The 16434-nt window shown below is 37.9% G+C and overlaps 1 protein-coding gene across 8 annotated transcripts in view; it reads left to right on the top strand.

Moving 5' to 3' along the window:
* The window catches only part of NPAS3 (neuronal PAS domain protein 3), a 594914-nt gene that overhangs the window by 33501 nt on the left and 544979 nt on the right, over nt 1-16434 (top strand). The window contains exon 1 of one of the 8 annotated variants that reach the window (XM_039705456.1): nt 6377-6473. The exons of 5 other annotated variants lie outside the window; for them this stretch is intronic. In XM_039705456.1, coding sequence (XP_039561390.1) covers nt 6406-6473 — 68 coding nt within the window. In that variant the 5' untranslated portion in view covers nt 6377-6405. Of the gene's footprint in view, nt 1-6376; nt 6474-16434 lie in introns of those variants that run through there. 2 more of the 8 variants (XM_039705450.1, XM_039705454.1) reach the window with 2 other exon arrangements.

Raw genomic sequence — 16434 nt, 5'->3', positions numbered from 1 at the left:
TGCCCTGTTTAGCCTTCATTTGTTCAGTGATCCTGCTTGTGGCGGAGAATCTTACATTATTTTCACAATTAGAACTCTTGATTTTGGACTGTTTTTCTGAAGTTTTTTAGCATGATTTCCTTCAAAAGCAGTCCCACTTTTTTTTCCTTTTATACTTTTATGCTCTTTTTAGTAAGCACATGGCACAGTACTTGTGATGAACAACAGGCTAACAGTATGCATTCAGTGAATGATGTTGTTTTTTAAAGAAAAAACTTAAAAAAAAAATCTATAATCTTAAAGTAGTGGATTGTTTTTCCTGCAAGAATTTCATTTATTTTGTAGAATTAAAGGGAAAAAGGAGTAAGTGAAGAGGTGTTTTTCTTGACTGCCAGTGCCACAAGCTCAATCTGGAATTAAAAAGTCTACCTATATTTTTTTTATTCTGCATGGATCACCAGCAATGAGAACTCTGCATCTGGAACTTGGCTACCAGTTCTGCTCATGCATAAGCCATGTACTCTCCTGTAGCTGGGCTGACTTCCTAAAGAAAAATGCAAAGTAGAAAAGTATTTTTTCCCATTAAAGCAATTATGAATATTCCCAGCAGTTGTAATAACATGATACCTTTTTTAAAGATATTTTAAAATATTTTTTCTTTTGAATGGTAGTAACAGTCACATCTCTTTCTGTCATTAGGGTATTGGAGGAGTGTATTAAAGTATTAGGTTTTGTTATCCTGGGGTGCACTGGGAAGAGTGTGGCCAGACGGTTGAGAGATGTGATCCTCTCCCTCTTGGCCTTAGTGAGGCACATCTGCAGAGCTGTGTCTGGTTCTGGGCTCCTCAGTACAAAAAAGACAAGGAGCTACTGGAGAGTGTCCAGCGGAGGCAACAGAGATGATTTGGGGTCTGGAGCATCTCTCTCCAGGAGAGGAGCTGTGGGAGAGACTGTGGGAGCTGGACCTGTTTAGTCTAGAGAAGAGAAGGCTGAGAGGGAATCTCATTAACACGTATAAATATCTCAGAGGCAGGTGCCAAGAGGGGGTGTCAGACTCTTCAGTGGTGCCCAGTGACAGATGAGGGGCAATGGTCGTGAACTAAAGCACAAGAGCTTCCCCCTCAACATGTGGATGTGCTTCTTTACTTTGAGGGTGGCAGAGCACTGGAACAGGCTGCCCAGAGAGTTGTGGAGTCTCCTTGTCTGGAGACATTCAAACTCCACCTGGATGTGTTTCTGTGTAACTTGTTCTAGGTGACTCTGCCTTGGCAGGGAGGTTGGACTAACATCTCCAGAGGTCCCTACAAACCCTAAAGATTCTTTGATTTAGCTTGATATAGTATTATAAATCTGTTTGGAGTATGTTTCCCTTCTTTCCACAGGAAAAGACTGGGATTCCAACTCCAAATTACACATGAAAAGCCAAGGTTCTCCTAAGGCCTGGCAGAATGTGTTCCAGAGATACTTTTTAAGAAAATATGATAGAAACCAGGCTTCTCCTGTTTTAACACTGCAGTTTCTTGACACTTATGTGGTGTTTGCCTAGTTGAAACATGGCATGTTTTTGGCAGAATATGTTGCAGCTGGTATTGGTAGGTATTCAGGAAAATAACAGGGATGTGTTTATTATGGGTGGTAAGGTAACATCTTTTTCAGCTGTGTATTATTTTACTTTACATATATGTATAGACACACACATATCACCTATATCTCAGTTCAGTAATAACATCCAATAACATGCACAACCTAAAGTGTCTTTATTTCTAAGTGCACAGAAGTTTGTGTACATGGTGTCTTATTACTTGTGATTGCAACAATAGTTGGAATTTCTCAGTTCAAACAGGCTATGTACATATACGTCTGCATTTGTAGTGTGTAACTCTATATTGATAATGTGCCATTTTCCCTGGTGCAATGATGTCTTTGTTAAGGCTGGGTTTAGCATTCTAATCAGATATTAGGAAAAGTTCTTCATCCAGAAGGTGGTAGAACATTGGAACAGACTCCCCAGGGAAGCAGTCATAGCCCCAAGTCTGACAGAGTTCAGGAAGTGGTTAGACACCACTCTCAGGCACATGGTGTGATCCTTGGGATGGTCTGGTGCAAAGCCAGGAGACGACTTCGATGATCCTTGTGGGTCCCTTCCCACTAGGATATTCTGTGATTCTGAGTGCGTAACTATCTTTCAAATGACAGAATTTTAAAAGTACTTCCAAAATGCTTTATTTTCCTCTTCTATATATACCTTGGTGGAATGCTCCAGTAAACTTGTATATGATTATATAAAAGTTTTCTTAATTATAATTCCATCATTTGTCTTGGAATCATCCAAAATGTCCTTCTATAAGAGAAGTTCTTGTTCCTGAATCATGCTGGTGATTCTTTTTCAGCAATTTTACCTTATTATGCCTTTCCTTTATGTTTATGCCTGTAAGACTGCCTAGGAAGTAAAGACAGAGTAACATCCAGCATGAAGTACAGTTTCATACAGTGAGAATTCAGACTATTTGCAGAAAGAAAAGTTATTGCCAGTACATGTATTTATCCTGTTGAGAACTTTTTTAAGTTTCCCTTCTTCTGTAGTTGATTTTTCCCTTTCATGTACTTAATTGGGAGTGATGATACATAATAAACACATTAAAACAGACAACATACCAGGCTGAATGTGAAAATGCATGTCTTTGGGGTAGATAATATTTTATTTTTGTAAGGTGCAGAACCGAGCAAGGGGTGTATTTATGTTTTACACCTTGGCCAAATAGTGGACTTTTCTGTGATGTAACCTATTTAGTTGCAGAAACTTCTCTGTGTAGCTGCCCTGCGGTGCTGAAAGCAAATTATGAATGCTGTACTGTTTAAGAGCAGAAAGGTTTGCCTGGAAGAGAGCGGTATGCCTGGGCCCCCTGCTATTGAGGAGATGCCAGTCAGAAATGAAAACGTCTTTCATGAAACTATAGCGAACTTCCCTGTGATACAGTACAATAATGCAAGGAATTTTTAGTCAAAACCTGTAAAAATGAGTATAATACCTTGAATGTGGCAAAGAAGTGTTGGCTTGTAAGGGCTTATAAGGACTATTTTAAGATGTCACTGCCAAAAATATGTGAGGTTCTAATACAGTTTTAGAAGTGACAGGATTGAGGAGTTTTAAGCCTTTCCCCCCCCATTCACCCCCCCTCCCCTCCTCCCCCCACCTTTTGAGATCTCCAGTTTCTTTTGCCTTTTGGTTACAACTACAAAAGATGTCTTCTGAGAAAAATGCTTTCTGCATGACATCAGAATAAAGGAATGTTCCACACTATTCAGCATGCTTAAAAGTATTGGTTGACTGAAATAACATTACATTTAAAATTAATGCTAAACAGAAAGCCAGTTAAGAGAAAAACAGAGCAAATAACAGAGTTTCTGCAAACTTTTATCTTTAAGAAACATTGATTTTTTGGACTTTATAGAAGTGTTTTCTTTAAAATAATAAATAATATTGTGCCCTTTACAACAGCACAATAAGATAAAGAAAACTGCTGTTTTGTTTTGTGCTGAAATGCATGTAGCCACAGGTAAAGATTGAAAATTTTGGAATAGGAATATAAAAAGTACATAGATATAGAAAAGTTAATACATTACTCTAGATGGGAGAAAGTTTTAAGAATGAGATCTGCTCAATGCAAAAAATACTAAGGTTTTTTCATTGTCAGTTGTTAATATTTGTTTTGTCTGACCTCAATTTATTTTTTCATGTAGTATTGATAAAGAAAGTTAATTATTCTCACAACTTAAGCATTTATGAAATTGTTTATTTTTCTTGAGCAATAACAAATACATTATTGCTTGGACAGTAGCTGTTTACATAATTCTTTGGCATGGTGTAATTTTCACTGGCACTTGGGATAGTCAAGGAAAGAATTGGAAAATTGTTAAAAAGAGCAAAAGCAAAAGGTGACTCTTGAGGAAGTATCTTCTGAACTAACAAACTACACATAATAAACTGCAAAATAAAAGTAGTGAAATTAGTAACTGCTTTGAATAAGAATTGCACCAGTTATAAAGGTAGGGATATCACTGTTCAGAAACATGAAACTTCAAATTTGTGTTAAATTATTGTTAGTGAATAATTATTCCTTGCAGATCAATAGATTTCTTGTCAAAAAAGGAGAAGGCTTAAGATGCACTTCAGCTCATAGGTGAGAAGAGAAGCTTAAGTTCACATGATCAGGTATGAATGCTTTCATATCAAACCATTGGTGCATTGCTGTGAAAACCTACATGGATTTGTAGGATAGAAAAAAGGTCCAAACACTGTCCTTGAGAGTGTGTGGTGGCAGTGATTTCACAAATGCAGATGTCAGTCATATCCTTCACTGAAGGCATGGAGGACTGGAGCTGGGAGAGCTGCCAGTCCCCATCATCAGTGAGACTTTTTTGCCTTGCAGCTGTACTATGTGGGTACGGGCCATAAGCTGCAGGTGTCATCTAGGTTTTAGTGTTGATTATGAGTTCCCTTAAATTTTGATTTATTTTTAGTAAATTAAATCAATGTAGGAGTCTGTCATCTAAGCAGAAAAATAAGAACGTGTCCCCGAAGCGGCAGCATTAGCTGAAAGGAGAACAAGTGTGGCTGTTTACACGCTGTGAGGAGGCACTTGGATCCCCTCCTGGAAGTGTGCTGCCTGCTCTGGACCTTTCTCACCCAGCAATCTTTGAGTAGGAGCTCAGTGAGCTGGAGGAGAGATGAACCAAGGTGTCCAATATGCTGAGCATCAGCAGAACTGCAGCACTGAAGGAAACCAGGGAATTACAGATTTTTTTCAGAAATGCAAGTTTCTGTGTAAGTTTCCCCAGCTCTTTAAACATCTGCATGAATAGTGTGTGCTGTTTTATAAAGCTTGTGGAAGAAGAAGGGAATAGAAGGAGAAAATTGCTTGATAAGAAAGAATTGCTATAATGTTGCTAATTCTCATCTAATTATGAGTTAATGAGACTCAGTGTTTTACTTGTAATGCCCTAGCATCCTGTGCTTATGTTTTTTTTCTTTCAGCCAAAAACTTTATTGATACTCTGAAAATCTTATAGGCTTGAAACCAGGAAATCTTATACCTTGAAATTTATTGTTATTATTACTATTTTATTATTCTTGGCATGCTTCTCATGAGATTTTTACTGCTGCAGTTGTCAGCCCTTCTACGCTGGGTACCTATTCAATGAATCCATGCAATGTCTCACACCAAATGAGACACCACCCGTTTTCACATCTGGCAGCTTGAGAAGCATGACAATGCATGAAAAGCAAAACAGAGGAAGAGGGACATCATGTTTTTTGCATGGACTCTCTGCAGCAAGTCATAGCTGTACAACAGAACATTTCAGAGAGAAGAATTTTGTTGTGTTTTCTTTTTACCATTACCTGAAAGAACAACAAAGTTTCATTTGATACAAAGAGTTGTTTGGGGAGATACCTCGAATATATTGAGATTTAAAAATACAAAAAAAAGTTACTATCTTTAACTTTGCATATTGAAAATAAATACTAAGGTAGTGAAGATAGAACCATCAGGCAGACAGCAGGTGGGCCAGCCAGCAGGAGGGAAATGATACTTGCTGCACCTGTTCTGCACACTTAAAAAAAGTTAAAAAATTTGGAAATTCTGGCATTACACCTACTTTTATTCTGTTATTTCCTTACTGTATTTTCCTATTTTGTCTTCAAATTTTTAGGAGGGACATCTGGAGGTTTCAGACTGCTTTATGCTATGTAGGTTTCTATATTTACTTGTATTCTTATATACATCCCACTATGCTACCTGAACTGTAGTGTGGTGCTACAGATGGTAATAAACCCTTTTTTATTGTCCTGATGGAGATAGCCCACTACTATTATTCCCATTTTACAGGTGGACAAAAGCAAAGTACAGGAAGAGGTCAGCATCAATTCATGGCTTAACTGTTAACATAATTTATAGGTTATATCTCAATTGTGTGAGGATAGAGGCAGTGCATAGAAATGGCTTTGGTATCCTTTTGCTCTTTTGCAGCTCTGCTGGTTCAGTAACCCTGTAGTTCACTGAAGAATTTGCTGTCTGGTCTAATTTTAGTCAGATTTGAAACAGCTGCAGGGGTCAGAAAGTCCATCATCTATCAGTGTGGCAAAGGAAGTGGCTAAGCCTGTGCCTATTTCTCTTGCACAACAAGCAGTAGAGAAGACAACAGCACACAAGTGCTAGGTTAGCTGTGTGGGGCAGTAGGATCAGCTGTTAGCTGGTCAGAGCAAGATTACCCAATTCAATCATTATTAGGGCCATTGTAGGTGGGTGGAGCACCTGTTGTAAAGCAGGTGGGTTCCACAAGTGGGATTGGCTCTAAGCTGCTGCCTCCCAGAGCTGACTGTGAGCTATTTAGGCGATGTTTCTAGAGTGGTGCTTGCTCTAAAAAATGCTCTCAGGAATAGGGTACTTGGTGTTCCTGGCTTCTACTCTTCAGTGTGCTATGCCATGTTCCAAGTAAGTCTAGAAGTTTGCTTTATTTCTCTCTACTTCCTCCTTGGTGGAATTTTACCTTGTTGCTTAAGATTGATACTGCAAGCATTAGTTGTAGTTGTGTCAGTTTGACTATCTGAATTCACAAAAAACACAGTGATGGTCCTTGTCTTGTACTGTGATTTCTTCCTCAGAAGTCCTCTGCTACAAAACATAGCATATGCAGGGTTTTTAAATTTGATATTAGAGTCAAAGTGTATGAGTAGAGAGTTGAACAAATTAGGAGTGAGAATTTACTGTCTGTTTTGTTTTCTGGTGATTGTGGTTCTTGAGAAAACTGTATTTCTGCCTTCGGAAGTTGGATCATATTCAAAAATCCAGTAACACCTCTTGGAAAGCTAAGTATTTGTGATACTTGATAAAAATGTTTAAGAGGAGGAATTTTGTCTTTTGAAGGGCCAGTTTTGCAAGTAAATACTCCAAGATGCAGTCTGTACTTATGGTATGAAGAGTTCAATTACTGATGAAAGTATCATAAAAGGAAGCACTGTGACTAGTGACAAGAATAGTAGGACTATAGTAGGGTTATATACAGAAGGAATTATTTTACTTCTGTAGTGACTATTTGATATGTTTTTTATTGGCTGCTAATAATTGAGGGTTTCATGATGGTGAAATAAAATTAACCTTTACTCAAAATCCTGTTTATCAAGACGTGAACTTGATCATCTTTATTAATACTATAGGTGATATTTTCCTAGTTCATGCTTGCCTCATTCTGAAAGATGTGAAGAATTGCTAAAGAACTGACTGTGACTAAAGATAGCCAATAGACTGTGGTTTGAAAACTGATATTCTCAACCAGGAAAACAAACAACTTCTTTTTAGGGTCGTACAGAAAACTTCAATTTAGCAATAAACTACAATTGGCTTGAAATGTGAGTTATAAATAGCTCAATTGAGTGGCTAAACTAGTTACTGTACCTCTTTAAATGAGAGCTCCCACAGTTTATCTTCCAAGTGTGTGAAGTACATTTTACATAGTTGTTCAATCAGTGCATACGTTTTGGTGGGAGACTCCATTCTTCCTGAAAAACGTGGCTCATATCCACCTTTTGAAATGGACTGCTTAAATAAATCACTATTTTTGAGGAAGATCCTTTTCATCTCCCAAGTGTACTGTATGTTTAACTAAACTATCACTGTCATTCAGATTAGTTGATATGCCAATCCTAGTATTTGAAAGACAAGCTGGACATTGTGTCCATAGGAAAAAAAGAATTAAATAACATTTCTATGCAAATGACAATTTATACATGTTTTTGAGGCAAGTTTTATGTCAGGTTGCAAAGCTGTTGTGAATACATTCATTCTTTTAGGTAGAATAAAGGCAGTCTTTTAATGTTAGATTAGGATAAATAAGTAATTGTAAGATGCTTAGAAGTTTGTTTATCAGTAATTTATAACTGTGCTACAGGTTTGTATCTTGAAAATACAGCAAATTGGGGGGGAAGCATGTGTTCTTTTATTACTTTTTCCAAATTAAAAATAAATATATAGTGGAGTAGGTATAAAAATTTTGTGGCAGTACATACAGTAGTGTAATTACAAAAGACAGGCTACTGCAAATGGGCTGTTTGGCTCTTTTGTGCTTTGGCAAGAGGAAATTTCCCTTTAGTAGAGATTCTCTTTCACAAGCTGACAATCATTAGTTCAAGTGTGAAGAAAGGTGTAGCTGCCCCACATTTAGCTATTCATTGCTTGTGAAGTTCTGGTCCCTGAGTCAGCTGAAGATGAACTCCTGTTTCTTCACAGGTCAGGTGCAGTGTGGTGAAAGCTTCTGGTTTGCTTATTAAGACACCTGACTTGAGAGTTAGAGAAAGCAGGAAACTCAGACCCCAAAATGGAAGTGCAGTGTTTGGGGGGTTTGGGTGTTGGTTTGTTTTGGTGTGGGGGTTTTAGTGTAGGTTTGTTTGTTTTTATTTGTTGTTTGCAGAGTTGTTGTTTTCTGAGATAGGCCTGATTCTAGCCTGGCCTTATGCAATTTTGTTTGTTGGCCCAGATATTATAACTGCCTCTGAAAATAAGATTAAGTTGTATCTTGTTGCACCTAAATACCAATTTGCATGTCCCAGCCCTTAGGTAATCTCGGCCCAAAATGAGTCTTTAAACTTGTCTAAAACACTTGACCTATAGCATCTGTGTCCTGAATGACCTCTGATACATGTCTATATTTTCACTTAGCTTTATTCAGTCTTTATAACTTAAGTGCTCTTTATCCTCTTTTAAAAAATATTTATTTCTGTTGACATTATTTAATGTGTTAAACAAACTCAGTTTACATACTGCAAAATAAACTTGATTTTTTAAACACATTTAAAAAAAGGTCATGGGGACGATTTGATTTTTTTTGAAGAGTGATTCCCATTTCTGGAATTGGACATCTTCAGCTTGGACAAACACAGGGACAGTTACACAGTGTTTTGTAAGTCTGAAACTGTTAAGAATATCACACAAAGTGCAGATCACCAATCCCTGCAGAACTATAAAGCTAAGGCACTCATTTAGGTGGCTCTGTCATTGGTATTGCAATGCATCAACTTTGTAAATTAATCTCATCATTGGAAATCCTTGTGCAGTTTAGGTGCAAGGATTGATAATAAGGCTTTTTGTATTTTATAACAAAGGCATCTCAGGAAAGATGGAGAAAGCAATTGCTTCTTCTTGGGTTGTCATCAAAATACATGACTCTATAGCTGAAAGAGTAGTCTGGTGTGCTATCTGTGCTACACACTGAGGACTAAATGCTTTCTATCTCACACAATAGTAATGACACGTAATTGAGGAGCTCTGCAGGCTATGGAGAGTTTTAATTTGTGTGTTTAATTTGTGTGTTCTGTTCATCATATGCTTTGGTTTGATTCTGTGACCATGCCTGGTTTTTCTTGCCAGCACCACAGGCTTTGTGCTTACTGTAGGTCCATAGTTACCCTTCTGGAAAGGAAGCTCTTCATGCTTCTTATTTCTTCAGCCTGTCTTTCCTGCTGCTTTTCTGCTCCATTTGTTTTCTGCCAATGCTGACAAAAGCCATTGCAGATACTGGGTTGAACTGGTTTGTTTCATGATGTGCATAGCATAGGCTAGTAATTTTTATACCCATAAGCATCAGTTGGATGGAAGTTACTTTTACTAAGTTATACCATAAACATCACTATGACATGTTGCAACATTGTTAAAGAAATCTAATGGTTAAATGTGGGTCATATAGCCTTCAACCAAAGAAAATATTCAGACATGCTTTAATCCAGAGAATAATTGTATTGATTCCAATGCGCTGCTCACTTACTAAAAAGTAAGAATGTTTAGTGTTTTTCCAGACTGAAGTCTTTATCAGTAATCTGCATATTATATATGTGTATTGTTCAGATACACAGGATATTCATGTGGTGAATTATTTCTTTATATTTGATAGGATTTAATAGCATTTTTGTGTCTGTCTGTTCTATTCATTTTTCACATGTTAATGACATTCATCTTGTCTATCTGTGGCATTTTTAATGTGCCCATCACCAGAGTATCTGCCTGTCTCTTCTGCAAAATAAATGTCTCTCAAGAAGAGATAGGAGCAGTAATGCATGTGTGATCATTATTTTTTTAAAGTTATTACTGAAACATAGTAGCCTCCCTTCTCCCACTCCAATACGTATTTTTCCTAGTGACAAAATCTGCAAGCACTGAGCAACAAGTTTATCAATTTGAACAGGCCAACTGCACAACTAAATGTATGTGAAACTTAACAAATCCCTTGGGGAAGCTGACTGTAAGAATTTCCTAGTCTGTGTCGAGTTACTGAGGTGCGACATGGTGGATTGAACTTAATGCCTTAGGCTAGCACAGTCAAATAGAGAGAGTTGAAGATTTTGCTGTGTCCATGAAGGGATCTGCTGGTAGTTGTCTAAATTAAGCTTTCAGAAAAGAATATAACACTATCATGAGCTCTTTCCCTTGAATATTTTGGCAGGTTATTCTGGTTTAAAAGATATCCAAGTAGGATTTCCTCTGTTTAAGCCTCATAGCAGTTGCAAAAAGATTGAAAGGTTATTGCCTTTTACCAGGAATAGCAAAATACTGAAGCAGAAATTTTGTTTCCGATGTGCTGTTTCTTTTAAAGGCATAGTGTCTTAGCAAAAACAGGGATCCCCACCTGCATGGGAATTGACTCCTACCACCTTGCAGGTACTGCTGATACAAAGACTGTGGGGATGGCACACCTGCCCTGAGTTTCTCACCACTACTTTTCTTGTGTGCATTTCTTTCCATCTTTGAAGGGAAAATTGATCCCAGTGACTGATCTGGCTTTAGTGACCTTTATGACCCTGTAGCATCTAGCCTGAAGAAGTGAGTAGCAGCAGCAGCTTGTGAAATAGTCTGTAGACATGCTACAGAGTTTAAATGAGGTCTGCAAATGACAGCAGTGCCTTCAGTTTACAATGACAAAAAATTATGTAGCAAGAGTTGGAGAGCCACCAGGAGGGAAAAGCATGGGTACTCAAGTGCATGCACAAATCTGGAGCTGGAGCTGCTGTTACAGATGAGTAATTTGTTTTTCAAATGTTAATAACATTGAGAACGATGAGCCTTTTTTTTGCTTGTGTATTTTAGCAGTCAACAGTGTGTAGTAGGAGCCTGTAAGTCATCAGGTTGTGAGAAGATCCCTGTTAAACCACAGTATGTACCTGTTGCAGTGGCTCCTATACCGGCAGGTGCTGAGGAGGGTTTACTGTCTGTTCTTCCTATTTGTGCATTTCAAGTTCATAGACTCATAGAATGGCTTGGGTTAGAAGGGACCTTAAAGATCAAAGTTTGCTCATCTTATTTCATGTTTGAACTGAACTATTTCTCAGTTCATCTGTATGTGGACAAATAAAACCCACTATATATACAATTTTTTTGAATATCTTGATTGAGCTAATATGAATTGCAGGCAAAATCAGCTCTTTCCAGCATTTTTACTGAGGACATAACACTCCAAATTATTACTATTTTTTAAAATTTACCTTTGTTCTGCTTCTTATGTTCTTATTAGCTACTAAACTAAAAAAACATTTTACAATAAGGAGTATGTTTCTGAAAAAAGGCTGGAAGTGGTCTTTTTCCTTCCAGAGTTGATGCTCTTGGGCAGGAGACAAACAGTATTGGTAAACTTGATTTCAAATATTGAGCGTGGAATGGAACAACTTAATAGGAGGAATGAGTTCTTTTCTTGATGTACATTAAAAGGGATCAATAACCCTTGAAGTACAGGAGTGTAATGTTGACCTTGTATAATATTACTAAAGTAATTTTGTGAAATTGGCTCAAGATATGCAGGTATATTAGGTGAGAAATTAGGAAGCAGCAAAGTTATTATTTTCAGTAAGGTATATTAGTGCATGTACAAATTTCTGGTGGCTTCAATGACACAGTGTGCATGCTTTTTTTTTTTGGCGTTGATTAAATTGAGTAATAAGTGATTTATACCTTATCTAATATGGCAGAGGTTCTTGAATATCTTAGAAGAATTGCTAGGAATTTAGGGCTCTGAATGGATTCGGTGGTGACCAGTCCAATACTTTTGATTTTTCTGGTTGTCACTTTTAAATTTGTGTGAAAGCTGACTTTCACCAGTGTTTTGATTTTTTTTTTTTTTTGATGTGTGCAGTACAAAGACAGGAAAGGAGGAGTCACTGTTAAGTTTTATTGCCATATACAAGTGTTTTACGTCTTTCATACCTCAAAACAAGTTTCATCAGTATTGATGGACTTAAGAGTTTGACATTAGGGCTGGACTGCACTTCTTTGGGTCCAGTGTATGTGGTGCTTTGCCTTGAGCTCTCATTATTTACTGCTGCAAGGACTATTGGCTGTCAGATAATTCTGTAGTGTGAGTTACTGTATTTCAATAAAGCTGTGGCCTTGGCCTTTAATCTGGTTACCAGAAATCTGTTCTTTTCTCTTTGTGGTCTGGAGTGGCATTTGCAATGAAACAAAAATTTTAAAAATTTACTTCCTTCTGGCACATAAAAATGTTGCACCATTTTAGTGTTTCTTCCCTTAAAGAAGTATGTATCTTCATATACTCAATTTTTAATAAGAACAAGCAGCCTGACAAGCTTTACACACCGTAACAGTATATGAGCATTAAGGACAGGATGTTCTATTTTACAAAAAAGACTTGCTTTTTCTTTCCATAATGATTCTTGCACAAAGGAAACTAGACAAAGTTATTGGAAAAGCAAACATCTCAGTGAATTGGGAAATATTAATGCTTTTGAATTTTCAAGATATTAATATGTAATTACAACTGAAATACTATGAAAGATAAAATATATGTTTAATTTGTTTCTTATACTGAAAAATATTTTAAAAATTTACTTAAGTGCAGCACAATAATTATGTGGGACTCTGCTGAAGCCTCTGGCACAGGGAAGGGAGGTGCCAGATGCAGAACTTGCTCTAAGTTGGAACTAAATTAAAACCCAGAGATGGAGGGGCCTGGCAAGTGGCAGGGCGTAACTCTTGTAAGCAGATCTGGCTGGCTTCCCACTGATAAAATGATGCAAAACTCTGTTGCATCCTGGACTACTGGTACATCCACAACTGTGGGAGGCATTTAATTTAGTTGCAATATATCCTATATTTCTTTGCCTGTCTTATTCATATTATGCTGTTCAGACTGACTGGTCTTATAATTTGTTTAACATTTAGAGCATTAGTAAATGGAAACTTTTGCCCAACTTTTATTTTAGGCATTTCAAAAGTTTGCACAGTGATGTGCTCATTTAATATAGTGTGCGATTGACAAAGAATGCAAAGTATTATTATGGGCAGGCTAATTTATTTGCAGCTAATGGGCGATAAATAAAAAAGACTAATTCACAACAAATTTTCTCATAACCAATTATTTGTAAACGTTTTCCCAAACATATTACCTACTCAAGAGTTTCAACCAAAACTTGAGTAAAGTTAGGTCTTACTGATTTAGGGGTGCTATTTAGGAGACTATTTGGGATGTGAAAGTTCTTTCAAATAAGTTCTTTCAAATCGGTTCATGATCCATTTTATTCTGATTGAATAGACACAACTTTTAAAATTGGGTTTTCCAAATACTAGTGATTACAAACTCTGCAGTAGGCAAAGCAATTTCCTGTTCTTTACATAGTTCTGTCAGGAAATAAGTTTGCCAGAGCACTGGTAAAGAAAAAACATTAAAAAATCTAGATGTCATAGAAGTGAAGGTGATAAACCACAAAAGTGAATATTTTTCGATGTTTTTGTAACTTGAGACCAGAAATATAAGAAAATGAAATGGCTGTAAGGTTAAGAAGTGCACTATGAATAAGGATAAGCTATTCTGAGCACTTTCCCAAATATGTTATCTTCCCAAGGATTCTGCATTATTTATTCCTCTGTCTCCTGTCCAAGTTAACTTTTGTAAACGGCTGAAGTCTCTGCTCAACAAGGGCATATAACTTGCACTTACACTAATGGTATGTACTTATGCTTAGTGTCCAGGAAATAGGACCTTTCTTAGGGTCAAATTAACTTAATTTTCATAAGGTAAGGTAATTGACAGGTCCAAAAATCCACTACTGCAATCCAGGACCAAAGTGTTTGGGCTGTATGCAATATATAGCACTTCAGAGAATTATAAAAAGCCCTAAGCTGAGAGAGACCCATCAGCTCCTGGCCCTGTACATCACCATGCCGGGGTTGGCTGTTACTTGTCTCTGCCCCAGCACGGGAAAAAGTGGTTCTGGGTAGGCCGCGCTCTCGAAGAAGGAGTCTGGACTCTTGCTTTTAGGTCTTCAGTCGAGTTTATTATTTCTTATCTACAAAGATTTTCTGTCAGTCCAGCCGAGGTCTGATCAGCAAGACAGACAAAGGCACTCTCTCCCGCCCACGAGGCGGTTGTCTCTTTTATAATGAAAATTACGTATTAGATATTTACCTTTACTTCCCAATACTTTCTGCCCTTGTTGGCAAGTGTACTCTTTCTATGAACCAATCCACACACGCCAACACCATCCTGAACATGGATGCCAAGGAGAAGAAAGAAGAAGGACAGGGCACGCCCAAATTCCTCCATCTTGGGACTCCTGATCCATGCACAGAATTCTAGACCCCCCTGTACAACACATAAAACCCCCCTGTACAGTGCATTCTAACTTAAGTTCTAACAAGTGAATAACATCCCCTCACCATTCAGACATGAAATTCTCTCATCTCCTCACTTTCAGGTGTCATTTCTTTAAAAGGATCAAAGTCAAGCCACCAGGTACTTTTGGCAACATTCCAGGGCCTCCGAGCCCCCCAAGGGTTGTCTCGGTAGCTCTGGACATCCGGAGTGATGTACTGAGTTCCCACATCACCATTCCCAAAAATCACACCCTCTGCCTGAGAGCCTTGTCCAAACACTTCCTGAGGTCTGTCAGGTTGGTGCTGTGACCACTGCCCTGGGGAGCCTGTTCCAGTGCCCAAATACCCTCTGGGTAGAGAAGCTTTTCCTAATAACCAACTTAACCCTTCCTGGCACAGCTTCAGGCCATTCCCTTGGGTTCTGTCACTGTCACCACAGAGAAGAGATCAGTGCCTGCCCCTCCTCTTCCTCTCACAAGCTGTAACAGCACTGAGGTGTCCTCTCAGTCTCTGCTTCTCCAGGCTGAACAGACCAAGTGAGCTCAGCCACTCTTTCTATGGCTTTCTCTCCAGGCCCTTTACTACCTTTGTAGCTTTCCGTTGGAGGATTTCTAATACCTTTGTTTCTTTTTTATATTGTCACTATTTCTTGAGTGACTTTCAAGTCGCTCTTCTTAAAGGTCTCATTCAACCCTGACAGTTCTAGGATTCTATGCTTCCAGTTGCTTGGCCTTATTTGCTAGTCTCTAGAATTTCCATGGCTACCATTTGGCTGGTTTTCAGTTTTTTGATTAATTTTCCTGTTGCCTTTCTGGCTGTCAGATACTTTGATAGTTTTTGCCGTGCACAGATGTAATGTATCCTATGCTTAAAGATGGAAGGGTTTGAAAAAGTGCTCTTCATTAAACTTGGAAAATTGCTAGGTAGCTTTCTGTAGGAAGCAAGTGCATGGCTTGATATGAAGGGAGTGGACAGTTCTTTAGTGAAACATTCAAAATATCTGAACACCGGCTTTATTAGTGCAAAGAAATAAAGTTTAACACAAGTCTGATTTAAGTAAATGTGAGCTCTTTAGTGACCTAAAACTTGAAAGATGCTGTCAGAAGCTGAAACTGGGTCATTGTTGTGGATAGTCATAAAAAATTATATGGAGGAATGGAAATGAAACTCCGACAGGCTTGGGCACAAAGAGAAATTCATTTATAAGAGACAAAGCACTGAGAAAGGAAGAATGAGAAAAGGGTCTGCACATTCCTCAGGGAGTAGGTAAGGGACAAGTAGATGCCTTGGCATTCAGAGAATAATTTTTAAACTTTTTGCTGATTAATTTTCACTACAAGTATTAATGGCATGAGATTTCTTACTAATTGCACCTATGTCAAATTTGAGAAACTCAGGTGTTTGTATAAAAAATAAAGGAATGAAAAATACCTAGCTAAGTAGGATTGCAGTGTGGCAATTTTTTTATTTTTTGTCTAAGTAATTAATTCTATTTATCCAGGAGTAATTGAGAATTGACCAGATGGTTTACACAGCTGACAATATAATCTGTGAAACTCTTGGAGCACGGGTAAGAGTCCTAGCACACTAGGAGGTGTAGAGCTTAGCTCACTTCAGCACAAGTCTGATGCCTAAGTTAGGACTCCAGGCCTCAAATAGTGTCTAAAGATAAGTCTCCTATTGGAGGCAGGGGGCTCCTCTGGCAGTGTCTTTCCATACTGGAAATTCTCATTTAGACATTTGACTTCTTGAAGAATGTGTCAATGAATAGTATTTTCTCAGACAAACTTCTCTTTAAACCTTGTTG

Source organism: Passer montanus, unplaced genomic scaffold (genome assembly GCF_014805655.1).
Source record: "Passer montanus isolate IOZ18808 unplaced genomic scaffold, ASM1480565v1 scaffold18, whole genome shotgun sequence".
Classification (NCBI taxonomy): Eukaryota; Metazoa; Chordata; class Aves; order Passeriformes; family Passeridae; genus Passer; species Passer montanus.
This window is presented reverse-complemented; position numbering and strand designations above follow the sequence as displayed.